General features: G+C 51.9%; 1 protein-coding gene across 1 annotated transcript in view; it reads left to right on the top strand.

Annotated features, from left to right (window-relative positions):
* Col6a3 (collagen, type VI, alpha 3) overlaps window positions 1–24,912 on the top strand; it is an 80,128-nt gene that overhangs the window by 20,471 nt on the left and 34,745 nt on the right. Inside the window, exons 4-11 of the mRNA XM_013011834.1 lie at window positions 3,834–4,436; window positions 10,387–10,971; window positions 12,923–13,522; window positions 14,884–15,456; window positions 17,546–18,154; window positions 19,546–20,151; window positions 22,181–22,795; window positions 24,273–24,872. Of these exons, the coding sequence (XP_012867288.1) occupies window positions 3,834–4,436; window positions 10,387–10,971; window positions 12,923–13,522; window positions 14,884–15,456; window positions 17,546–18,154; window positions 19,546–20,151; window positions 22,181–22,795; window positions 24,273–24,872 (4,791 nt within the window). The remainder of the gene's footprint in view (window positions 1–3,833; window positions 4,437–10,386; window positions 10,972–12,922; window positions 13,523–14,883; window positions 15,457–17,545; window positions 18,155–19,545; window positions 20,152–22,180; window positions 22,796–24,272; window positions 24,873–24,912) is intronic.

Raw genomic sequence — 24,912 nt, 5'->3', positions numbered from 1 at the left:
GCTGCTGTACTGCACACAGCACTAGACAGTTGTTTATAGCAGACGTTCAGCAAGCAGGGGTGGGGGAGAGGGGTGACGGATCCCATGCTCAGGCAGAAAGGAACCAGCTGTTACAGTCAGGCAAAGCTTAGCGGGGGTTTGGGGCCAAGCCAAGGCTTCCCTGAGGGACCCCTGGGATCTGAGCTTTGGTGGAGTGGGGGAGCCACCGCCCTCCTCAGCAGACAGCCGCTCCGTGGTAAGAGGAGGGACAGCATGAGCACCGGGAAGGGTCAGCGTGATGGAGGGGCCTCTTCCACGTGACAGCCCCTCCTCTGGCATTGTGCTGTCCTGCCAGAAAACAACACAGGGATCCCAGGGTCACCCCCACAAGGCATGGAACCACAGGAGGACATCTAGAATGGTCTTCGCTATGGGCCATGGTAGTCTCAGTCTCAATACCTCCCAGGACCATCATTTTTTCAGACTATAAGGCTAACAGCAAAGAAAGAGGGTAAAAAATAACAAGCAAAGAAATCAGTAGCGAAAGGAGCATTCAACAAATGGATGCATTGGGGAACTCATGAACAGGACTAGAGGAGTTTTCCTTCTGGAGCTGCTTTGTAAGTGAACCCAGGGAATGCTAAGCGAGTCTTCCACACATCATATTTCCACACAGATGATAAAAACCTTTGTTTTTATGCCAAGAACGCATCTCTGTCTTCTAATGTTCAGCCGCTCACAGCACCAGGTGGACTATTCATCATCTGTGTCATCTTTCCTCATTAACTGCACTCTCCAATTCTTCTGGTATCAGATCCTACTGCATGTCTCACAGAAAAAATAACATAAGGCAAAACGGAACGGACAACAGCAAAACAGCTCATGGCTGTCCAGAGCTTTGGCAGAAAGCTCTCAGGAGGCCTAGGCAGAACCCTTTCTTCTCTACCTCCTCATTTCTACCAGGGGACATTTCCCCAGCGAATGTTCTCAACCATCAGATGAGAGCATTTCACGCATACGCTGTGAATGACTGCCTCTGTTCTAAATGAACCCTGTTCAGGCAATTAGCCTTTGACTGTTGTGTTTTACACACTCCCTCGCTGCCCTTTCTAAGAGGACATTAGGAGACACAAGACCTCTATGAAAGGATTTCAGTATAAATGTTGTTTTTTCAACAAAGTATTAAGATTTGAGGAAAGAAAAGGAAATACACAGTGCTGTGCTTTGCATAGGAGATGAGGATGTGATTTTTCTTTTTCTTCTTTTGTAACAAAGGGGAACATCCAATGAGTGAGGAAGGTCTTGTGCTCACACCAGATGCTCAGGGAAGCAGGGCTTCTGGTACAGCCTAAGTAGACATGATTTTTTTTCCCCTTGTAAGCATTGCCATAGTAGAAGCTGCAGAGGATTTGCTGAGTGAGCTACAGAAGCAGTTAACCAGGCATCTTCAAAGTGTGACAGTTGGAGAGAGACACAGTTTATCTTGGAGTTAGTGTTGGGCATTGGCATATCTTGCTGCAGATAAGAACTCGGGGCTCCCGGGCCTACGCCAGGCTTCGGCTCTCCTGGATAGCAAAGCATGCTCTATGTGTGCCATTATTGTGTGTGTACGAAGACCATGCTGTTGTTGTTGTTTAATGCAGTGATGACAAATTATCCAACATTTTTATGACCTACAGTTGCAAAAGATGTTCAGCTTCTTGGGGAAGTGCTCACAGATTTCCCTCGGGGTTGGCTTGTCTTATTTGCATACGATAGATCGCAACTAACAAGTAAGGGAGTAATAAATGAAGAAGGAATCGTGTCTCATAATGATGCACACGTCATTTTTATCGATGCTATGGATCATGTCAACTCTTGTTTTAAATGTCTCCGTGTGCTAAGCAGGAGGGGGATCCCTTCCTGTCCTTGGGGGTCACTCTTGTCCCTTGGGGGTCAGTGGCTCAGAGCTGGAAATGATGAGGAACTTTTTGTGGTATGATTCACCCATACTCTGCCTCATGATATGAGGTGAAGTACCTGCTGTTGTATCTCAAACTCCATGGCTCTTCAGCTTCCAGAACCTTCCGGAATCTTACATTTTGGCTGAAGAGTGACATATATTTTGGAGTTCAAAGCAAGAGCACAGGCTTATTGGGTACTCTGTGTGAAAATGAAAAAACAAACAAAAAACAAACCAAACCCAACCCCAAATCAGTAAAACAAGATCGTAATTCCTGTAGCAAAATGATTATCCTCTTGTTACATCTAACAAGAAGGACTGTGATAGAAATCTTCCTAAGCAACTTTCTTACCCTGTGCCTAGAATTAATCTGCAGAGATGTCATCAGGGATTTCCCCTGTGTTTAGGGGAAAAAGAATCTTCCAAAGGCTGGTACTTCCTGCCTGAGCTTGTGTACAGGCAAGTTTGCATTGCTTTAGAGAAAAACTGCCAATTTTATGAGGCAGGATTTGTATGCTTTTTTACAGTGAGAGTAAACACAATTTTCTGGCACAGGTCAAATTTAATTTGTCTAATTTTCCCCTTTTATATTATCTTTAAGTAGTTGTACAGAGGAGTTGCCATTTAACAAAGCAGATTAAGAATGCAATGAATATTGATCAGTTTCATCGTTCTCAAAATTTAATTTTAAATATAAAACATTTACCATCATTAAAAAGTACAGAATGAATGGTTTCACAATATTACCATTATGCCCCAAATATAATTTTTCTAAACCTAAGAATATGAATATATATGCTTACATAAAAATTCATAAAGCATAACTCTCCTAGTTTAAATCAGTCTGGATTTAAAAAATTCTAATTGTGCCTTTGAAATGGTCAGTAGACTTACTAATTACTAATTTTTTCTCCCAATGCACCTGCGTAACCCCATTCTCAGCAACAGAATTCGGCAGGCATGTGAATGAGGTCTCTCTCAGACGGTTTTACATCCTTTGCCTGACTCCAGAGCTCATTCTGACTAAGGGATGATCACATTCTCTCAGGTCTACCAGATGACCCACTTAGAATGTCATAAAAATAAGGTTGGATAATTATGTCATGGCTGGTTTCACATCACTCTGTTTAACATCGTTCTGCATTACATGATTAGATACAGAGGCAATGGCAAAAAGAAATGAATGAAACATCTTTTCTGGTTCCAGGCTTGCATTCGAGTTTCACAGAGCCCAACGGCATGTGAGGAAGAAAATATCAAACCCAGAATCCATCACAGTATTTTTGTCAAAATAAAAATGTGATGTGTAGGTTGAGTCCGCAAAGTTGCATGTGCTCAAGTCCTTTTTTTCGATTTGATGAAACAGTGGTTGTAGGAGGAATGAAGTCCTTGCCTGGGAATATGGGTTGCTGAGCTCCGAACCTGGCACCCTGTTCTCCAAGCTGTGATTTGTATACAGAATCCTCATTGTTGCTCAAGGAGGCAGCAGAAAATGACCCCCAAATTAAATTTTTGTTCATCTATTCGTTTGTTTTCTCTGGCAGTGTGGTTGGTAATATATAAACCCATGCAGCTACACTTCTCTCCAAACTGAGTAGAACCTTCTAGACTATGTACCCAAGATTTCTCCCTTGGAAAAGAGAATGTGTTTTGAAATTCAACTATATAGATGGTGCCAATGAGATCTGGATATAAAACGTCCGTGTCCACACTGCGATGTAAGAAGTTGCCTCTTATCCATTCAGAATGCAGAACTCGACAAGAGTTTCACGTTCCTTAACCACCATGTGTTTCATTTGTCCCTACTTCGTGTTTCTTGTTGGTTTCCAAAGAAACATGTCAGAACACCGAACGATGCATGTGGTCACTTGTTCTAACGCTTTCACATGTTTTGCGTTTCTTTCTTTTAAAGCACAAGACTCTGCTGACCTTATTTTCCTTATTGATGGATCAAACAACACCGGAGGTGTCCATTTCGCTGTCATTCGCAACTTCCTTGTAAATCTCCTTGAGAGGCTCCCCCTCGGAACCCAGCAGATGCGAGTGGGGGTGGTGCAGTATAGTGACGAGCCCAGGACCATGTTCTCCTTGGGCAGCTTCTCTTCCAAGGCTCAGGCTCTGGAAGCAGTGAAGGCCTTGGAGTTTGCTGGGGGGGAGCTGGCCAATATTGGCCTGGCCCTTGACTTTGTGGTGGAGAACCACTTCACGCCGGCAGGGGGCAGCCGCGTGGAGGAAGGGGTGCCGCAGGTGCTGGTGCTCATCAGTGCCGGGCCGTCTAGCGATGAGATTCGGGATGCCGTGATAGCTCTGAAGCAGGCTAGCGTGTTCTCATTCTGCCTCGGAGCCCAGGCCGCCTCCAGGGCAGAGCTTCAACACATAGCTACCGATGACAACCTGGTGTTTACTGTCCCGGAATTCCGTAGCTTTGGGGACCTCCAGGAGCAATTACTGCCCTACATTGTTGGCGTGGCCCAAAGGCACATTGTCTTGCAACCGCCAACGATTGTCACTCAAGGTACGTATGTCCTTCTCGCCACCCCTGTGGGTGGGGGGTGTTGCCATGCATGGTGTTTTTCATAGAAGTGAGGGGGGCACCGGAGAGAAACTGTAAGTACCCACAGTCCAGTCCTTCCAGGACGAGCTGGCTTCTGGATGGGATGGATGTGATCGACAAGGTGCTTGGAAGAGCTAAAGATCAATGAGTGAGTGGAGAGCTCTGCTAGGTCATGAGGCACAGGGAAAGTGTGCCTCCAGGGTAACCCAGCAGATGTCTTGTTTGGAGTGATTGTGCTGTGTAGTTGTAATCCAGCCCTTCAAAAAACAGTCTTCAGGGGCTCATTGCCATTCCAAATAAGCTAAGCCAGGATGACGGTATTGCTGGTGTGTTCATAGAGAGTGTCTCCCCCAAGACGGAAGAAGATTACAATGCATCCTCTGTAGCTGTGACAATGGGAGAGAGACTCTTCTGAAGGCAAGGGACAGCGGCGCACTCATTGGGTTATATGTTTACAAAATATTCCATTCCTCTGCTTATCATGTTCAGAAGTAATTCTTCTGAGTGGTAAGATGGCAGTATACATCCCAATGGAAGTGCGTTCACCGTGCCGTCAACTAGAGTCATTAAGAAACATACAGCCAATCAAGTCATAGTGATAATGGCCATTTGACATACATGGGAGATGTGTGGACATCATAGTTCACAGCTCATCTGACGAGCTGAGATGTTGGGCCCTCTTCAGAATGAATCAGTGTTCTGACCTTGGTTAGACCAACTGCATGCCAGTCAGTCCATGAGGGCCACCATGGTGGGCACCATCCGGGGCCCCCTCAGTCCTCGAAGACCTCGATCCTCATTATCTTTCCAGTGTCCCAGCAGAGTTTGTGCCCAGTGAAAACTGGCAAATGAATGAGATTTATGGAAGACCGGTAGTTGGTGCAACCAGTGGTTTGAATTTTCTGGTATGGAGTAACACTCATTTTCTACCTTTGCAAGTAAAGGGCCTGTGTCTATACAATGGCTGTGGTACTAGTGGCTGTGGTAACGATCGTATTCATGGCTCATCCTATCCCAGGGATTCCAGGCTGGCCCCCCTTGAAAAAGGATTAGTAGTAATTTAAAAAGAAGCATTTTGCAGTGGACATGCCATTACATAAAACTGAGAGCGGAAGATTTTAAAGCGTTCATTAAAAACCTTATTGGATCACAAATGGAACTGGCCTCTACCGAATAGTCCTTTGTTAATTGGCAGTATAGTTACTGCATGCATGTAAAGGGACTCATTGCCTCACTAAGTGTTGTGGAGAATTGAAGCAGAATTAGCACAAACTTCCTCTAAATGATTTTCAAAGAGGGCTTTTTTTTTGTGATGACAGTCAAGTTGCAGCAGGTAGACAGTGAAGGACCACATCATCTCTGCTCATATTGGACACCAGAACCATGTATGTGAGAATTAGGACCGTGTATGTGAGAATTGCTTTCTGGAGAAGTCTCTTGGTCACGTTGAGTTCAGAAAGGTCAGTCTACTGAGGTTGAGTTTAACTCCCCTGGGCTTCTAGCCTTTCTTCACTTGATGGGGACACACACCTGACCCACAGGGAAGCTGGGAGAAAAGTCAAAGTTGGGTGTATTGCGTCGGCACGGCGGTGAAGGGCAGAGGAAGTCGTATACAGAGGCCAGCTGCTTGCCTTGCTAGGACCAGGCAGTTAAGGAAACAATCAGATGGAAATAGTTTCCCAAGGTCCTCTGGGGTCACATATTGTCAGAAACCAATGATCTCTCTAGGCTTGGTAAGCACAGATGATACAGCGTCACCGGCATGGGGAGATGGCTTCTTTTACCGTCTTCTGTTGAGCAGCTGTGTAATCCTGGGCAGGTCACACAAATTCTCTGGGCTCTGATTTCTTGAGCTTATGGCAAAGAATTTTCACTTGATGAAAGTATCTTTGTTTCAGGAGAAGATTCAGCTTCTTGATTAAAACAGGCGATTTCTCTGACCTACTTTCAGATTCCCCTAGATAACCAGAGTTTTAACTCCCTCTTTACAAAAATCATGCTTAATCCTAGCAATTAACTTGTAAGCATTCAGCAACTGTTCTTGTCTGTCTGGCTCATGCCAGATGCTATACCAAGTACCGAGGACACAGCTGTTTATGGAGACAGGGAGATGGCTGGCCTGTTACATTAGAAGGAGGAGGAAGTGAGAAACACGTAAATGAGCTCTGGGTGGCTCACGCCTGTCATCCCAGCTACTCAGGAGGCTGAGATCTGCGGATCACGGTTCAAAGGCAGCCCGGGCAGAAAATCTGTGAGACTCTTACCTCCAATGAACCACCAGAAAACCAGAAATGGCACTGTGGTTCAAGTGGTAGAGCGCTAGCTTTGAACTGAGGAGCTCAGGGACAGTGCCTAGGCCCAGAGTTCAAGCCCCACGACCGAACAAAGGAAACAGTCCTTGGGTGTGACAGATTACATGAGGGTGTTATGCATGCCTGGGGTAGAAAGACTGTGGGAAGGGGAGCTAGAAGTCCTGGGAGAGGCGCAGGGAAGCAGAGGGAAGAACGGGGCAGCCCGGTGGCTGTGCCGCCTGAAGATAGCACAGCAGGAGTGCGGGGAGCGGAGGTGCCCGGGCCCAGCTTCTCTGATAGACGGAAGCCGGGAGGCAACTAGCGTGGGTGTGCTACTCTGGAGGCGAGCATGAGGAGCTCAGGGGCTGTGTCCAGCTGGGTTTGGAGAGAAGGTCTCAAGAGGCTAGAAAAGGGAGAAGGTCCTGGGGATGGATGCCCAGGGAACGTCTCTGTGCTTCTGGGCGAGGGGGGCAGGCCTGGGGAGATGCAGGGTGGGCAGAGGGGCCGGGAGGGAAGCGGTGGAGGATGTGAAGACCAGGAGCGTCCAGCCAGGGTCGCAGGGAGCTGCCGGGCAGATCGGGGCACGTGCAGTAACGGTGGTGTGGGGGAGGAGGGCCGCGGGGCTGGAGCAGACACGGGGAGGGGAAGGAGGGCTGAGGCGGCCGTGGAGTTGGGTGGTGGGAGCGAGGTGCTGTCCCCCAATGGCTTCCTTCTCAGTCATCTGTGGAGAGGCCTTGCAGGGCAGCGGTGGTGGAGGAGGGCTGAGAAGGGCACCGGGCCATGAGGTGGTCGCTCATCCTGAGGTGACCCTCCTGGGAGCTGGCAGACTGGTGCTGTCCGCTGTGTGTGCTCCTGGCTCCCAGTGTGAGGCCCCGGGCCTGGTGGGGGTGGGGCCTCCCTCCCCCTCCCCCCCAGCTGCGGCAGGGAGACACAGTGCAGAGGAGAGAGGATCAGCTTGGAGGTTGGATGGGGGCCTAGAGACGAGGGAAGTCAGGCGGCATGAGGGCAGGCCGCGGGGAGGGGTGAGGCTGGGGGAGGAAGGGGCACAGAATGCGGCACCGCGGAGGACAGCAGGGAAGCGGCCGGGTGGAGTGGGCGAGGCTCCAGAGAGGGCAGGCGCGGCGGCGGCGCTCGGCCAGCTGTGGCTCTGGAAGCCGGCGCAGAGTAGACGGCAAGCGACACTTTATTGGAAGTGCTGGCTGTTCAAGCCACTGTGTCCCAAATGTGCTGCGGTTGGTGGACTCAAATGGACATAAAGACAGCTCCCAGGCAGGGCAGCAGTCGGGAGGCTTTGGAGGGCTTGCTCTGAGAACCCTCAGAGAGGGTTGCTCTGAGAGCTCCCGGGAGGAGCATTCTGGGGCTTTGCTGGAGGCTGAGGAGGTCCTGCTGCGTTTCCGGGTGACCATCAGCACCTCCCAGCCTGCCTCCAACCAGGTAGCAGAGCCAGACCCAGCAGGACCGCGTGGCGGGGAGGGCAGGCCCTGCCCCGTGTGGACTGGCGTTTCAGAGCAGTGAGAGCAAGTCTGAACACACCCCGGACACGGTCCCGATCAGGCCAAAGGAAGGTCGGATGCCCCGCAGATGTGGCTCCTGTGGAGGCCGCGATGGGAACCCCAGGTGAAGCTGGGAGTCAGCCAGGTGTTGGGGTCAGGAGCAGACACCGGAACCCAGTCCTTCTAGAGCCATTCAGGAGTTCCCAGTGCTTCTTTGGCTTGGCCCAGCACAATGCCAGGCATCCAGTGTGTGATGAGTTCCCAGGGATTTAGACACAAGCCTCCTCCTTCTAGCTTTGGACCCAGAATCCAGGGCCAATGCCCCAGATGTGGACATGGGCATGGGGAGCGTGTACAGGGGCTCAGCTATAAAGGGTGTTAAGATTTGGGCGAGGGTATGTGTGACACTTAGGAACATGGGCCTACTTGACTATTGCATGTGATAGGTATGAAGAATGCAAATGTGATGGAGCCATGGTGCATTATATGTGGAATACATGTATGTATATATATATTCCATACATCCATACATGTGCACATTCATTATCCCTAATGGTATAGAGGAATAAAAAAGTCTACTAGACTTGTACACATTCAATTATTATTTGCAAGGATATTCTAAACCCAGCCCAGGGAGACAGCGAGATCTAACCTTAAGGAAGGAAAAAGTCCTGAAGAGATGTTTATAACCAGGAACTGGCAGAGGGATGTCCTGTGTTTACTGCTGCAGCCATCGGTAACTGGCACCCTTAAGATAGTCGTGCACAAATGTCATTCTGTTAGAATGCAGACCTCCTCTTGTGCTGAGAGTGTAGGGAGGGGGTGCAGGAGTCGTCAGAACCACCCCTGGGGCTCTTGTCTCTGCACTGACACATGCTCCCAGCTCCTCACAATCAGGAATGAACTCCCTTACAAAAACAATCGCAGCCGGGCGCCGGGCGCTCACGCCTGTAATCCTAGCTCCTCAGGAGGCTCAGATCTGAGGATCGCAGTTCAAAGCCAGCCCTGGTAGGAAAGTCCAGTCAACCACCAGAAATCTGAAAGTGGTTCTGTGGCTCATGTGGTAGAGCACTCGCTGAAGAGCTGAGGGATAGCACTCAGGCCTACAGTTCAAGCCCCATCAGTGACAAATAAAACCCCAAATACCAAAGCCCAAAAAACAAACAGCACAAAAGGCAGCACTGATTCTTAGGAAGGTATTTTTTTGCCTTTAGCACCAACCTCCCTTCCTCTGCCAGGCATTACTAAATCGGCTTGCCAGCCAGCTGTCTGGTGCCGGGAGGAGGGGTCTGACAGGGGCTGTTGGGCGAACACTCCCTCTCAGGTCCTGCCTGCTACATTCTTTAGATCTCAGAGTCTGGCCAGTTCTGGATGGGTGCAGGTGTCTAAGAGACTTGTCCACACCTCGGGCAAGTTGTACCCATGTCAGGGCTGGCTGGACGGAGGCCACAGGCATCGGAAGCAGGGGCCACCGGAGGCATCTTGCTTTGTGGTTGTCTTGAAGTCGTGACAGTATTAAGGTGTCACGGACGGCCCTCCCCGCCAGATCTCTTAAGTGAAAAGCTTTGGTGGCGCTTGCTGTCTTTGATGTTGCTCTCCTATGTTTTATAATGTGACTTTTATTTTTTTATCTGGAGAAGGGAGCCACGGAGTATCAAGCTGAAGAGATACAGGAGGTGTTTATTCTCTTTTGATGTTTGTACTTGGCCATGTGTGATATTGGAATTGGGTCTCCGACTCAAGGCTGCTTGCCTCTGAGCTGATCAAACGTGGCGGCTTGTTTTATTTCTCCAGCGATGGGTCCTTTCTGGCCAAGTTACATGTCGGTGGTAGACATGAAGTGACTACCTTTGTAGTGACAGCAGGTGAACAGGTGGCTGCTGACGTTGTTTCTGCACCACGATTTGGCTAAATGTATGGGGTGGGATGGGGGCCAGCCTGGCACCGTGTAGGGAAGGACGCAAATGTCACTTGGTGTGTCATGACACGTTCCCCCTGGGCAATCCATGCTTCCCACTCACTAGCGTGAATGACAGCATCCTTGCCCGAGACGGTGGCTTTGTAGCGTCCCCACTGCAAGTGATTGTTAAGGCCTTTCTACTCACCTGTTAATATTGCTACCTACAGTCATTGAAGTCAACAAGAGGGACATAGTCTTCCTGATGGATGGCTCATCCAACTTGGGGCTGGCCAACTTCAATGCCATCCGAGACTTCATTGCCAGAGTCATCCAGAGGCTGGAGATCGGACAGGACCTTATCCAAGTGGCAGTGGCGCAGTACGCAGACACTGTCAAGCCCGAGTTTTATTTCAATAGCTATCCTGGCAAAAGAGAGATGATATCAGCTGTGCGGCGGATGAAGCCTCTGGAAGGCTCGGCCCTGTACACGGGCTCCGCTCTGGACTTCGTTCGTGACAAGCTGTTCACTAGCTCGGCTGGCTACCGGGCTGCGGAAGCGGTCCCCAAGCTCCTGGTGCTCATCACAGGTGGCAAGTCCCTAGATGAGATCAGCCAGCCTGCCCAGGAGCTGAAGAGGAACAGCATCATGGCCTTTGCCATTGGGAGCAAGGCGGCCGATCAGGCCGAGCTGGAAGAGATCGCTTTCGACTCCTCCCTGGTGTTCGTCCCCGCTGAGTTCCGTGCTGCCCCTTTGCAAAGCATGCTGCCCAGCCTGCTGGCGCCTCTCAGGACCCTTTCTGGAACCTCTGAAGGTATGGTGGCTGTAGCTCGGGCTGTTGGAGGGTGGCTGGCAGGTGGAACCTTCAAGAAGAAGCAGTGTGGAGCTGCTGATGACGAAAGCCACAGCAACACATAGGATTTATTTCATGTTTCCTTTCCCCTGGGTTGAGAATGTACAGCTCAAACATCATGCAGTAAACTAGTATGACGTAAGCTCTGGGGCCCCGAGGCCCCATGTCTGTGCCCCTCTGGCTGAGGGAGTCGTGTCTCTGTTCTTATTCCTGGTTGAGGCCCAGAATTCTGTCTTCTAGCAACCCCTGGCCACTGCATCTTCCTCCTCCCTGCCAGAGGAGACAGGGCTTCCAAAGAAGCCCAGCCTGACCACCCCTCCCCCTGGGATGCAGTGGCCTCAGATTTCAGCCTCTCAGATGAATGCAGTTCTGTCCCCAGTGAAGAGAAGATGAATATCACGGGCTTCTCACCTCACAACCCTTCCGCTGTAGACCTTTTAGTGCATGACCCCCGCTGCCCGGACACCTGCTCTGCCCAGACGCTGTGGCCTTAAAATCCGAAAAGCATGTGCACTCCCTCCCTCCCTCTCTCTCTACCACACCCCTAACCCACCCTTTTTATAACCGAAGTTCAGCTTGATAAACATAGAGAACAATTAATTTGCCTTAGAGTAAGGCCCCAAGGGAAAAATAAAGCGACGGGAATTTTTCGAAAGACATAAGTTAAACAGATGATTAACGGTCAGTCCACCGGGAGGACCTCTCCCTGGGTTATCCCAGCCCATCGGGAGGGCCTCTCCCTGGGTTATCCCAGCCCATCGGGAGGGCCTCTCCCTGGGTTATCCCAGCCCACCGGGAGGACCTCTCCCTGGGTTATCCCAGCCCATCGGGAGGGCCTCTCCCTGGGTTATCCCAGCCCACCGGGAGGACCTCTCCCTGGGTTATCCCAGTCCACCGGGAGGACCTCTCCCTGTGGTTATCCTAGTCCACCGGGAGGACCTCTCCCTGGGTTATCCCAGTCCACCGGGAGGACCTCTCCCTGTGGTTATCCCAGTCCACCGGGAGGACCTCTCCCTGGGTTATCCCAGCCCACCGGGAGGGCCTCTCCCTGGGTTATCCCAGTCCAAGGGTGCTCCAGTCCCTCGTGTACAGTGATGTGGGGTTCACATACAACCTGTGCCCACTCTCTGGTGTGCATCACTCATCATGTTGGAAGCCATGCGGACGCCATAGATGTGAACCCTCAGATCGGTGGGTCTGTCGGACTTTGAGAGTTACACTTTGTAGTATCTAGGTGTTTATCCTCGGCAGGTGCAGGGCATAGTTTCTTACCCACCAGCCCACCACCTCCCCTTGGAGGAACTGCCCTGGGTCCCTGGTTGGCTAATCAACCAGTGCTACGACCCCTAGGAGTCGGGGATGAGATGAGTGCAGGAGGGACAGGCGGGAGGCTCACGCGTCTCAGGCCCAAGAACGGCCTCTGCTGATTGGCTCTTAGTCTTAAGGATCACAGGTGTCCAGGTCAGGAGGGCAGAATGCTCCCTGGCTGGCATGGAAAGTTCTCCCCAACTGCACAGGCCTGGGAGCTCCAGAGGGCTAGCCCCGCCCAGGAGGTCTGTGTTGGGAAGCGTTAGAGAGGAACGGGGCCTGGCACCCTGGTAGCAGGCATTTTCAGGGCGGGATGTCCTCTTCCTGGGATGCTGACCTCTGCGTGTCGCACACATCCTCACTCTGCTCCATCTGTCTGTGAGCCACCTCGGTTGTGCACATGTGGATATTAATTCGATATGCCTCACCAACACCAGCCACCACAAGAGGAAAATATGCAGCCGCTGCCATATTTTACCAGGCGGCGTGCTCTGCCAGGCTGCCTGCCTGTGATCTGAGTGTCGGCATGCGTGTCCGCAGGGCGGGCACACATGGGCCCCTTCCGCTGTGTATGTCTCACCTTGTTCTCTGTGCTTCACCGCAGTTCACGTAAACAAAAGGGATATCATCTTCCTTTTGGATGGATCGGTCCACGTTGGCAAGACCAATTTCCCCTACGTGCGCGACTTTGTAATGAACCTAGTTAACAGCCTTGATGTTGGAAGTGACAATATCCGTGTGGGTCTAGTGCAATTTAGTGACACTCCGGTCACGGAGTTCTCTCTGGACACGTACCAGAGCAAGCCAGAGCTGCTGGCTCACTTGAGACGCTTTCAGCTCAGGGGGGGCTCGGGCCTGAACACGGGGGCGGCCCTGAGCTACGTCCAGGCCAACCACTTCACCGAGGCCGGCGGCAGCAGGATTCGGGAACACGTGCCGCAGCTGCTGCTCCTGCTCACGGCCGGGAGGTCTGAGGACTCCTATTTGCAAGCTGCCAATGCCCTGGCCCGTGCGGGCGTGCTGACCTTCTGTGTGGGGGCCAGCCAGGCCGACAGGGCAGAGCTTGAGCAGATGGCTTTTAACCCAAGCCTGGTGTACCTCATGGACGATTTCAGCTCCCTGCCGGCTCTGCCTCAGCAGCTGATTCAGCCCCTAACCACGTATGTTAGTGGAGGGGTGGAGGAAGTTCCACTCACCCAGCCAGGTAAACCTACCCCACCAGCTCGGGCCTGCCTCCCCGGTGCTACGGCCACAAGGGAAAACCCAGAGCCTGCGAGCCGTGGAGAGACAGCTGATCCCTCTGATCAAAATGTTCCCCATAGGGGCTCAAGATGCCGTCCTTGGCAAGCTTAGACTCCAAAGGGCATTTGTGAGTGGCAGTGAGGAGCCCATAGCGGAGGAGGCAGGGTCCGTGCTGCTGAATTCACAGCCCCTCCTCCACGCCCATCAACATTGTATGGAGTGAAAATCCAGGGGAGAAAAGAAGGGGTGGGGGTGAGAGTGGGGTGGGGAGAAAGAGAAACGGGGGTGGGAGAAGGGGGAAAGCAGGGATGGAGGGAGAAGGAAATGGGGGGAGAGATGGAGGAGGGAGAAAAGAGGAGGGGGAGGAGGTAGAAGAGGGGGATGAGATGGAGGAGGGAGAAAAGAAGGGAGGGTCAGGAGACCTGGGGGAGGGGAGCAGGGAGGAGCAAAAGGAGAGACCTTTTTTCCCCCATACACAGGCATGCCCGGGGATCATGAACAATTGGCATTGTTTTTCTTCACGAGGCAGCTTTTGCATCTAGACTCTGCTGTGTGTAAAAGCCGCTGTCCCTCTTCAGAATAGTAACGATGGGTTCCAAAGGAAGAGGGTCATCATTGTCCTTTTCTGTGGCACCTTGTGGAGGCCTGGGACCGGGGTCTGGCCCTTCAGCGGGCTGCTTCACCCACGGCTGAGCCCACGGGAAGCCTGATGGGAGCACGGCCAGCTGGAAATGCCATTGATGTGACATTTGCCATTTGCCCCCTGACGTGGCACTTGCGTGGCACGGTGCGCTACCCTCGGGCTGTCACTGTTCTCAGTGGCCCAGTGACAGCAGATCATCCCCAAGCGCTAGCAGTGCCCCGGCCTCCCAGCAGTGATGGGGATGGCCGTGGGTCGACACCCATGACCTCCACGGGACGCAGAGCTGATCGGGTGACAAGCCAGCGCTGCCTGGGTGGTTCCTCTGTGTCAGCCTCTGTCACGACAGATCCAGACAGTATTTGTTAGCCAGGGTCCAATAGGACCGATATATTTTCAATAGCGTTCTTACGGCCACGTGACCGTGTTGTCTGACCTCCCAGGGAGACTCTGCCTGGTGAGAAATGGGGTGTGGCTGGCTTTGCTGATTTAGAGCAGTTCCCACAGCCTAGGTTTTGCTTTGACGAGGGCACGCTAGGCAGGAGGGCTGGGCTGTCTCTTCTCCTGCTGGTGCAGTGATCCTCGGATGAACTCGGCCAAATGCTGGTGGTGCTGGGCTGCGTCTATGCGGCCGGTCGGCCAGGATCCCCTCCCTTACTGTGTCCCATCCACTTTCCTCGTAGAGAGCAAGCGAGACATCCTGTTCCTCTTTGACGGCTCAGCCAACGTCATGGGCCAGTTCCCCGCCCTCCGGGACTTTCTCTACAAGGTCATCGACGAGCTGGACGTGAAGCCGGATGGGACCCGGGTGGCCGTGGCGCAGTTCAGCGACGACGTCCGGGTGGAATCTCGCTTCAACCAGCACCTGAACAAGGCAGAGATCCTGAATCTCGTGAAGAAGATGAAGGTGAAGACGGGCAGGACCCTCAACCTGGGCTACGCCCTGGACTACGCGCAGAGGCACATCTTCGTGAAGTCCGCGGGCAGCCGCGTGGAGGACGGCGTGCTTCAGTTCCTGGTGCTCCTGGTGGCTGGGAGGTCGGCTGATGCTGTGGACGGGCCGGCCAGCAGCCTGCGGCAGAGCGGGGTGGTGCCCTTCATTTTCCAAGCCAAGAACGCGGACCCTGCGGAGCTGGAGCAGATCGTGCCGTCCCCCGCCTTCATCCTCACTGCGGAGTCGCTCCCCAAGATCGGTGACCTCCAGTCGCAGATCGTCAGCCTCTTGAAGTCAGTGAACAATGGAGCCCCAGCTCCAGGTATGGGGGCTGCGGTGCAGCCACATTCTCTCTACCTGCTTGGGCCCTGGCCCCTCAGATAGAGGACGCCTGGGGCTACCCCAGGGTGAGGGGAGAGGGAAAGATGGCAGGTGGTTTCTATGGGAACAAGAGAATGAGTTTTTCCCTCCTCAATTTGACTTTCTAGCTATTCTCTTAGGTAAAACGCACAAATCTTGGTGATTATTTTCAAGGGTGGCGGAAGATTTCATAATAAGATAGATTATGAAAACAACACTAGCTAACAAATCCCCTCTTTAAACATATGTTAGCCAGGCACTGGTGTCTCACGCCTGTAATCCTGGATACTCAGGAGGCTGAGATGTGAGGATTACAGTTCAAAGCCAGCCCAAGCAGGAAAGTCCATGAGACTATTATCTCAAATTATACACTGAAAAGCCAGTAGAATTGTGGCTGTGAGCTAGCCTGGAGCAAAGAAAATACAAGGATAGTGCCCAGGCCCTGAGTTCAAGCCCCAGGACCTGCACCAAAAAAGTATTTTATTTGGAGGATCTTAAAGAGGGGAGCAAATGTTCTCACCTCTTCGACCAGAAGATTCTCAGCTGCAGCCAGAAGGAGTTGGTAGTTATTTCAAAAGGCTTTGAAGAAAACACGTTCCCCTTTCTTTCTTCAGATTCCTCTAGCATAGTGACCTACTGACCTCCCCTAGAGGGCCACTAGGAGGGAAAAGGGCAGAGAAGAGAGAGTGGAGAGCATCCTTGCTAGTAACTGAGTCCCTTTGTAACAAAGCCCCGGCGTTGGACCGAGGCATGTGTGATTAGGTACAGGGCAGGGATGGGCCTAGCAGAGAGAATAGGAGGTAGAGTCAGGCCAGCAGCAGGACCCACAGATCCTGCTTGAACAAGGGCAACTAGAAGGCAGCCTCTGCCATGGTCCTGGCCCCTTAGCGAGTGACACGCCAGCTTCCCGGTTCTAACAAAAGTAGAGATTATTGGAAGGATGGCTGCTAAGGACCCCGATTCCAGGCCGCCACTGCCCCTGGTTGTGCTCAGGTTGGGCAAATCACTCTACCTCATTTATCTCGCTTCTTCTGTTTGCTTGTTTTTAATAAAATAAAGACCAAGAATGTGTTTTACTATGTGCATAAAAGGCCACATAGCATGGCTATATTGATAGCTAAAGTTGTTTTCGTCCTCCAGTTCTCCATAGCTTTGTTTTAAGGGAAATCAGTGCTGCGAATCCTTTACCACACTCACCGAAAGCTAAAGGCACAGGAGGAAGTAAAAAATAATCCCCACTATAAAGGCTGCACTAAAATTCTAGATGCTCATTTAGACCATGTAACACTGTGTGTTACAGCACTTTTTATTTGGTGATAAAGGTTCAGCAAAAAGAGTGGTTAATTTCACATCTACTTTTGGTGAAGAGCTGAGATTCTAGAGCTTCTCCACCGATTGCTGCATCCTGCTTGCAGCTGGTTGCTGGTTGGCACTCTGACCTCTGAACCCTCTGGCCCAGCCATCCCATGTTCCTCCCGGTCCTGCATGGTTCCTTGAGCTCACCTTTGGGAGCCAACAGTTGTGTGGCGAGGTTCTGAAGTGACCAGGCCTTGTGGATGGGAGCATCTGATTCCCATTTCTGCCGTAGCACATTGCCAGGCACAGAATGAATTTTCTCTTCACAGTTTGGGAGTTCAGGAGTTGGAACAAGTCTTGCCGGCTTCAAGTGAAGCTGCCATCAGGTCCGCGTGCTTTCTGGATGGAAGCCCTAGGAGACTTCAGCTTCCCCAGTGTCCAGAGGCTGCCTGCCCCTCCTGCCTCCTGGCTGCATCCTCCATCCTTGAAGCGGGCAGTGCGGCGCCTTCCTTTCTCTCTGACCTCTACTCCCACGTCTCTCTCTGGCTCTGACCCTCTTGACTCTTTCTTGTCAAGGCATCTGAAATTAATGTAGCCATGTTGGATGTGCCTGGATATTGGAGGACTAGCCCCCAAATCCTTTCGTGAATTCACTGGCAAAGTCCGGTTCACAAAGACTGGGAGGTGGGCCTGTGCAGGGGCCGCAGCATCGTGAAAATGCCCCTCTCAGAGACTCATGACGTGTCCTCCTCCAGTTTCAGGCGAGAAGGATGTGGTGTTTCTGATCGACGGCTCTGAGGGCGTCAGGAGCGGGTTTTCCCTGCTGAAGGACTTCATGCAGAGGGTGGTGGAGAGCCTGGATGTGGGTCCTGACCGTGTGCGTGTGGCCGTGGTGCAGTACAGCGACCGGACGAGGCCCGAGTTCTACTTGAATTCTCACATGGACCAACAGGGCGTCATCAACGCCATTCGCAGGCTGACCCTGCTGGGTGGGCCGACCCCCAACACAGGGGCGGCCCTAGACTTCGTCCTGAGGCACATCCTGACCAGCTCAACTGGAAGCAGGATGGCGGAGGGCGTCCCCCAGCTCCTGATCGTGCTCACGGCCGAGCGGTCTGGGGACGACGTGAGGGGCCCCTCGGTGGTCCTGAAGAAGGGCGGCGCGGTGCCCATCGGCATCGGCATCGGGAATGCCGACATCACCGAGATGCAGATGATCTCCTACATCCCGGACTTCGCGGTGGCCATCCCTACCTTCCGGGAGCTGGGCACAGTCCAGCAGGTCATCTCCGAGCGGGTGACCCAGCTCAGCCGTGAGGAGCTGAAGCTGTTGCAGCCTGTTTTCCTGCCCCCGTCCGGCCCAGGTGAGAGGGTGCGGGACTCATGGGGTCCTTCTTCCTTATAACGGGCTACTCACTTTGTACCGTGGCTTTCAAAGTGTGTTCAGCTTTGCCTCCTCTGCCATCTAGCACCAGAGCTAGGGTTACTGGGTTACTTTTTTAGAGGTTGCTAGGATTCATTGTTTTGGCCAAATTAAAGCCTCCTGGAGGGCATAGACTTGTCCTAGACTCAAATTCCTCAAAGCCTCGGGGTAGGACGCGGAGAGGAGGGCGGGCCTGGCTGCATCTGCGCCTGGTCCGCTGGAAGCTCCACCGTCAGGAGAGAGCTCGGCTAGGGAGGAGGCTCTGGAAGTGGGAAGATCACTTTTGAGTTTGCTTGAGGCTGAGAAGTATCTCCGCTGGCAGTGTCTCCACACTCAGTAGAGGCCTGCCCAGGGCCTGTGTTCTGATTTTTTGTGCTGGTCTTGGGCTTGAACTCAGGACCTGGTCACTGTGTGTCGTTCTAAGGATACAGCTGTGCTGCATAACGCCTTCCATCTTGTCTGTTACAATGCAGACCAGCGAAAGTTGAGACCACATTTTAGAGAGGATAAGGGAGTTTATTACTGGCAACCCAAACCAGGATAGTGCCAGAAAGAAATTCCAATCCCAAGGGAAGGAAAATCCTGAATTTTATATAAACTGGTTACACACAAAACAGGCATTAATCAGGCATACAAAAAATCAGGCAGGCTGGCATCCACGTCTGACCAGGTGGGCAATTCCAAATCATGACATCCTCTTGCTACCCCTTCTGCATTGTTACTAAAGAAAATGCCTGTGGGCTTCCTGCTATGGATTCTGACAACCTTGCCCTGTCTGTCCCCCAACCCATGTTCCAGCAACAGCCCCACTGGGCCACTTTCTATCGGCTGCACGGGGGCCCCATTCTGGAAGCTGGATGCTGTGAAGTCCTCACGGGGAGGGGTAACTCTGTCTACTTCACGTCTTCTCTGAACCCAGCCTAATCTGTCCCCATCCTTGTCCTTGCTCAGAATGTACTTCTGCCCAGTGGCTGACTCTTAGGTGCCATCTTCTGGGTCTACAAGCAGCATCTACCTTGATCAATAGGCAGCATCTGGGTCAGTGGTTGTCTCTTCTGCCTTGTGTCCCCCTCAGATGTTGGGGATGCAGCTCTAGCTTCTGCCTCCCTTCCAGCCACTCTTCCTCGATCCTTTGCTGAGCCTCCTCTTCCTCCCACCTGTAGACGTTGAGGTGTGCAGGACCCACTCCTTCACTGAGACCTTCACTCCAGCAGTTGCTGGAGGTCCTGTGATCTGTCCAGTGGTGTTTCCAGGACCAGTTAGAAGGTAGTCCATAGCACGTGCAGTTTTGTGCCAATGAAGTTGAAAGCCACGATCCTGTTTGCTTCACAGATGTTGGTAGCAAGAAAGACGTGGTCTTCCTCATTGATGGGTCTCAAAACGCCAGCCCCGAGTTCCAGTACATCCGCACGCTGATTGAGAGGATGGTCAACTACCTGGACGTGGGCTTTGACACCACCCGCGTGGCAGTGATCCAGTTCAGCGAGGATCCCAAGGTGGAGTTTCCGCTGAACGCACACTCCAGCAAGGACGAAGTGCAGAACGCCGTGCGCAGGCTGAGGCCCAAGGGCGGGCAGCAGGCGAACATCGGCGGTGCCCTGGAGTACGTGCTGAAGAACATCTTCAAGAGGCCCCTGGGCAGCCGGATCGAGGAGGGCGTCCCGCAGTTCCTGGTGCTCATCTCCTCCAGGAAGTCTGACGATGAAGTGGACGATGCGGCTGTGGAGCTCAAGCAGTTCGGGGTGGCCCCTTTCACCATAGCCAGGCACTCTGACCAGGAGGAGCTGGTGAAGATCTCCCTGAGCCCCGAGTACGTGTTCTCGGTCAGCACCTTCCGGGAGCTGCCCACCCTGGAGCAGAAACTGCTGACGCCCATCACCACCCTGACGGCCGAGCAGATCCAGCAGATCCTGTCCCGAACTCGCTTCCCTCCCCCAGGTGAGGCCTGTGGGTGGGGGTGGGGGGGAGGGGGGAGGTGGCTCTGCTCCCTAACTTGGTATAAAAATAATGGGCTCAGGGGTCACACCACTCATGGTAAGTGAATTTACAAGGAAGGCAGTGCCCCTTCCTTTTTACCCAATCTGTGGCCACCAGCCAGAGACCACCAGGACACACCTGTGGCTGAGCAGAGTGGAGGCTCTCAGTGACAGGTGTGAGTGTGCGTCTGGCTGTCCAGTGGAAGGCTCTGGCCTGGACTGGGGGTGGGAGGCGGAGCTAATTCTGCAGTCTGCCACACTCAGCCGTCCCCAAGCAGGGAGGCCTCGGTGGAGCAGCCATGGCTCCTATTTGGGGTTTGGGACATGATGGTTTGGCCAGTGCCCTCCTCTGGGTGGCTCAGCTCTGGTCCCAGCTCTGGCCCCAGCTCTTGCTGCCAGGTTGCTGTCATACACAGTGGTTGGTGAGTGCTGATGGTCTGTGGATGGCTTGAGCTCAGCAGAGCACCCAAGGCTGTGTGTTCTGGGCCTGCTTCTAGTGAGAGGGTGCTTTCCCTTCCATCAGTGAATGGCCCGCTGGATGACCAGCCTGACGGCCACTGTGCTGTTTTCCATTGCATATGGGTGAATGGTATTGATCGGCAATGCTATTCAGTGTTATTTGAGAAACATCTAGAATTCTAAGTAATGGGAAAATGTGGATCATCTTCTCAAAGACACTTTGATAAACGTTGTTGGATAATTTGATTTCATTTTTTCATAACTTCAAAAGGTTGGTCGTACAAAGGGGGTTGCCATTTAATGTGTCATTTTGATGAATTTACACACCTTGAGCACCCCTCATGCAAGACGTTTGGTTCAGAAGTGGTTTGGATTTGGGATTTACTGAGATTTTGGAATATTAATGTGTGCATGATGAGATACCTCGAGGCTGTAACCCAAGTCTGGACACGAATTCCGTTGTGTTTCTCCTACACTTGGTACGCACAGCCTGAAGGTGATGTCGTGTGATTGAAGTAAAAACATGGAATTTTCACTTGTGGGAGCCCTCTGTGCTTTGGGACTATGGAAGATTTTGGATTCTGGGATTTTGAATCAGAGATGCCTGACCCGTGGTTTAAAAAAAAAAAAGAGGAACTCGTGAGTAGAAATAGGGGAGATAATAGTTATAAAGCCAAATCTGGGACTAAGTGCCCGAGATTTTTGGTTGAGGAGAAACCCGAGGCAGCCAGGAGTTGGGGCGTGCCAGGGTTATACACGGCATATAGCATTGCCAAGTGGAGATGGGGCGTGGCGAGGCTGGGAGACCCACAGGACCCTCAGGACTGACCGTGAGACTCCTGCGGGAGGGGTGAGGATACGTCACAGCTGTCTCTGTCTCTCCCTTCACAGCAAAGACACTGGCCTCACCGATTGCAAGCCTTTCAGTGGCTACAGTGTATGACTGCAGCTCGCAGAGCAGGATTCGTGTCTAAATGCTACGGACCTTTTAAGTAGCAATAGTAACCCAGACTATGAAGCTCAACTTAAAGCTAGCTGAGAAAGAAAATGGTTTAGAGAATTTAAAGTAGCCCATGAAGTAGAAATTCTTTTTGGTGATAAACAGTCCTCTTGGTTTTGTTTTTGTTTGTTTTGTTTTGGTGCCAGTTGTGGGGCTTGAACTCTGGGTCTCCTACTCTTGCTTGGCTCTTTTGTTCAAGGCTGGAGGGCTACCACATGAGTGGTGCCTCCACGACTTTTTAACCAGTTTGTGCTGGTTAATTGGAGACAAGAGTCTCATAGACTTCTCTTTCCAGGCTGGCTTTGAACCATGATCCTCAGATCTCAGCCTCCTGAGTAGTTAGGATGACGGACGTGGGTCCCCAGTGCCCAGCTCAGCATCTGGTACTTAATGACTAATTTCCAAAAGCCTGAATGAGAATCGCAGGCACATGGGGACATCATATTAACCATGGCACAACATAAGGCAAACTTGAGAAAGTACAGTGGGAAGTAGAGAGTTTACTGAGCCTTCCTCCTTTGTGTATCTGCAGCAGTGGAGAGTGACGCGGCTGACATCGTGTTCCTCATCGACAGCTCTGACAGCGTGAGACCCGACGGCATCGCTCACATTCGAGACTTCGTTAGCAGGATTGTCCGAAGACTTAACATTGGCCCCAATAAAGTGAGGATCGGGGTCGTGCAGTTCAGCAACGACGTCTTCCCAGAATTTTACCTGAAGACCTATAAATCCCAGGCCACCGTGCTCGATGCCATCCGGCGCCTGCGGTTCAAAGGGGGTTCTCCACTGAACACCGGGAAAGCCCTGGAGTTTGTGGCAAGGAACCTGTTTGTGAAGTCGGCTGGGAGCCGGATAGAAGACGGGGTCCCCCAACACCTGGTCCTGTTTCTGGGAGGGAAATCCCAGGATGATGTTTCCAGGTTCTCCCAGATCATCAGCTCCTCAGGGATTGCGAGTTTAGGAATCGGAGACCGGAACACTGACAGAACAGAACTGCAGACCATCACCAACGACCCCCGGCTGGTCTTCACGGTGCGGGAGTTCCGAGAGCTCCCCAACATAGAAGAGAGGGTGGTGAGCTCGTTCGGACCCTCTGGAGCCACGCCTGCACCTCCAGGGGTAGGCCCACCCTCTCCTTCAAGACCAGGTAAACATCTTTAAAATAATAGTAATAATAACAACAATAACAACAGCAGTAATAATAAAAGACCAAGTATGAGCTCTGTGACCCAGAACTACACAGTGGAAGATCAAGATTTTTAGAATGAAAAAAAGCAACAACTTTTCAGAAACACTATTCTCAGGGTTGTTTCTACAGCTGATATTTGAAGTGAAATACTGGAAGATTAGTTCAGTTGAAACAGAAGAGGGCAGTATATCCCCCAAAGGACCATGGCCCTTGGTGTCCATCCCTTCTGAGGTTACCTGTAGCGGGAAGGCTCTATACGGGGATCAAGGGTACTGTGTTCCTTGACTCTCAGGATCAGATGGTTTCTGTGGAGTCAGCCAGTCAGTTGCCTACCGAGCACGGCTCTGATGTCAGTCCATTACCAGTGGCAGGATTCACCCTGACCCCAGGCCCAGTCCAGGCTGACCTCCTTCCTGAGTTAATCTGACCACCAGGGCCACGCACCTACAAGCTTCTTGCCCACGCTCCCCTCCCCTGTGAGCAGCCACGTGTGGGCTGGACCCCTCCGCCACACGCGTTTCCTTGCCTTTCTTCTGGGTGCAGAGAAGCATGTGAGCACTCTTGGCTTTCTTAGAGGTTCTGCATTCCTGTTTTGCTCCATCATTGGCTGCTTTGCCTGGGTTGCCTCTAGCACACGCCATATCTCTCACACTGTCTCCAATTTCCCCTTTCTGTTCAGTTTCCTCTAGTTTTCAAAACCCAGAATTGGCCCTCACATGCTGCGGATTTTCTGCTTCTAAGAAGCACTGACGCAGCCCTCTATATGTCTAGAGGGTTTAGCTCTCATTCTCCAGTCGGCCTCTCTTAGCACTTCCTTGCTCTGTCCCTCAGACATCCCATCCCACTCCTATAGATACTACATTTTGCTATTGATCAGGAAGAAATAGTTTAAATTGTTTTTTATCTGTTGTGGAGCTTGAACTCTGGTCCTGGGTGCTGTCCAGGAGCAATTCAGCTCAAGGCGAGCACTTTACTACGCCGAGCCACAGAACCACTTCCAGTTTTCTGGTGGTTCCTTGGAGATAAGAGTCTCATGGATTTTCCTGCCTGGGCTGACTTTGAACTGTGATCCTCAGATCTCAGCCTCCTGAGTAGCTAGGATTACAGGAATGAACCAATGGTGCTTGGTTATATTGTTTTTTTTTTTTTAGCTTGCAGACCATCAAACCCAGGTATCCACTGAATTCCTGGCATAATGCAAGGTTGTGTGGGACAACTGAGATTTGGCATCACTGAGTTCTCTTGTCTTCTTTCCTTTCACCTTCATGTTCTTGACATAATGTTTTGGGGCTGGGTGATTGACTAGAACAAGGGTTTCAACTATCAGTCAATTATTAGCAAGGTCTCGTATCTGTTATTTTGATTTGTATTTTGTGTTTTTCTGTTCTGGACATGAGACCCAACTTGTCCTCACGTTCATTGTGATCTCTTGTAGAGAAGAAGCAAGCAGACATTGTGTTCTTGTTGGATGGATCCATCAATTTCAGGAGGGACAGCTTCCAGGAAGTGCTCCGTTTTGTAGCTGAAATTGTGGACACGGTTTATGAAGAGGGTGACTCCATCCAAGTAGGATTGGTCCAGTACAATTCTGACCCCACGGATGAATTCTTCTTGAAAGATTTTTCCACCAAGAGACAGATTATCGACGCCATCAACAAAGTGGTCTACAAAGGGGGGAGACATGCCAACACCAGGGTGGGCATCGAACACCTGCGGCTCAATCACTTTGTGCCGGAGGCCGGCAGCCGCCTGGACCAGAGAGTCCCTCAGATCGCCTTCGTGATCACCGGAGGGAAGTCGGTGGAGGACGCTCAGGACGTGAGCCTGGCGCTCACCCAGAAAGGGGTCAAGGTGTTTGCAGTGGGTGTGAGGAACATTGACTCAGAGGAGGTGGGAAAGATAGCTTCCAACAGTGCCACGGCCTTCCGAGTGGGCAACGTCCAGGAGCTGTCGGAGCTGAGTGAGCAGGTCTTGGAAACGCTGCACGACGCCATGCACGAAACCTTATGTCCCGGTGTGACCGATGTTTCCAAAGGTAATCCCCTCTGGGGTTATAGACCCCTGGGTGTATGTTT

Source organism: Dipodomys ordii, unplaced genomic scaffold (assembly GCF_000151885.1).
Source record: "Dipodomys ordii isolate 6190 unplaced genomic scaffold, Dord_2.0 Scaffold1, whole genome shotgun sequence".
Taxonomy (NCBI): Eukaryota; Metazoa; Chordata; class Mammalia; order Rodentia; family Heteromyidae; genus Dipodomys; species Dipodomys ordii.
Note: the sequence above shows the minus strand (reverse complement) of the source record. Positions and strands in the feature narration are given on the sequence as shown.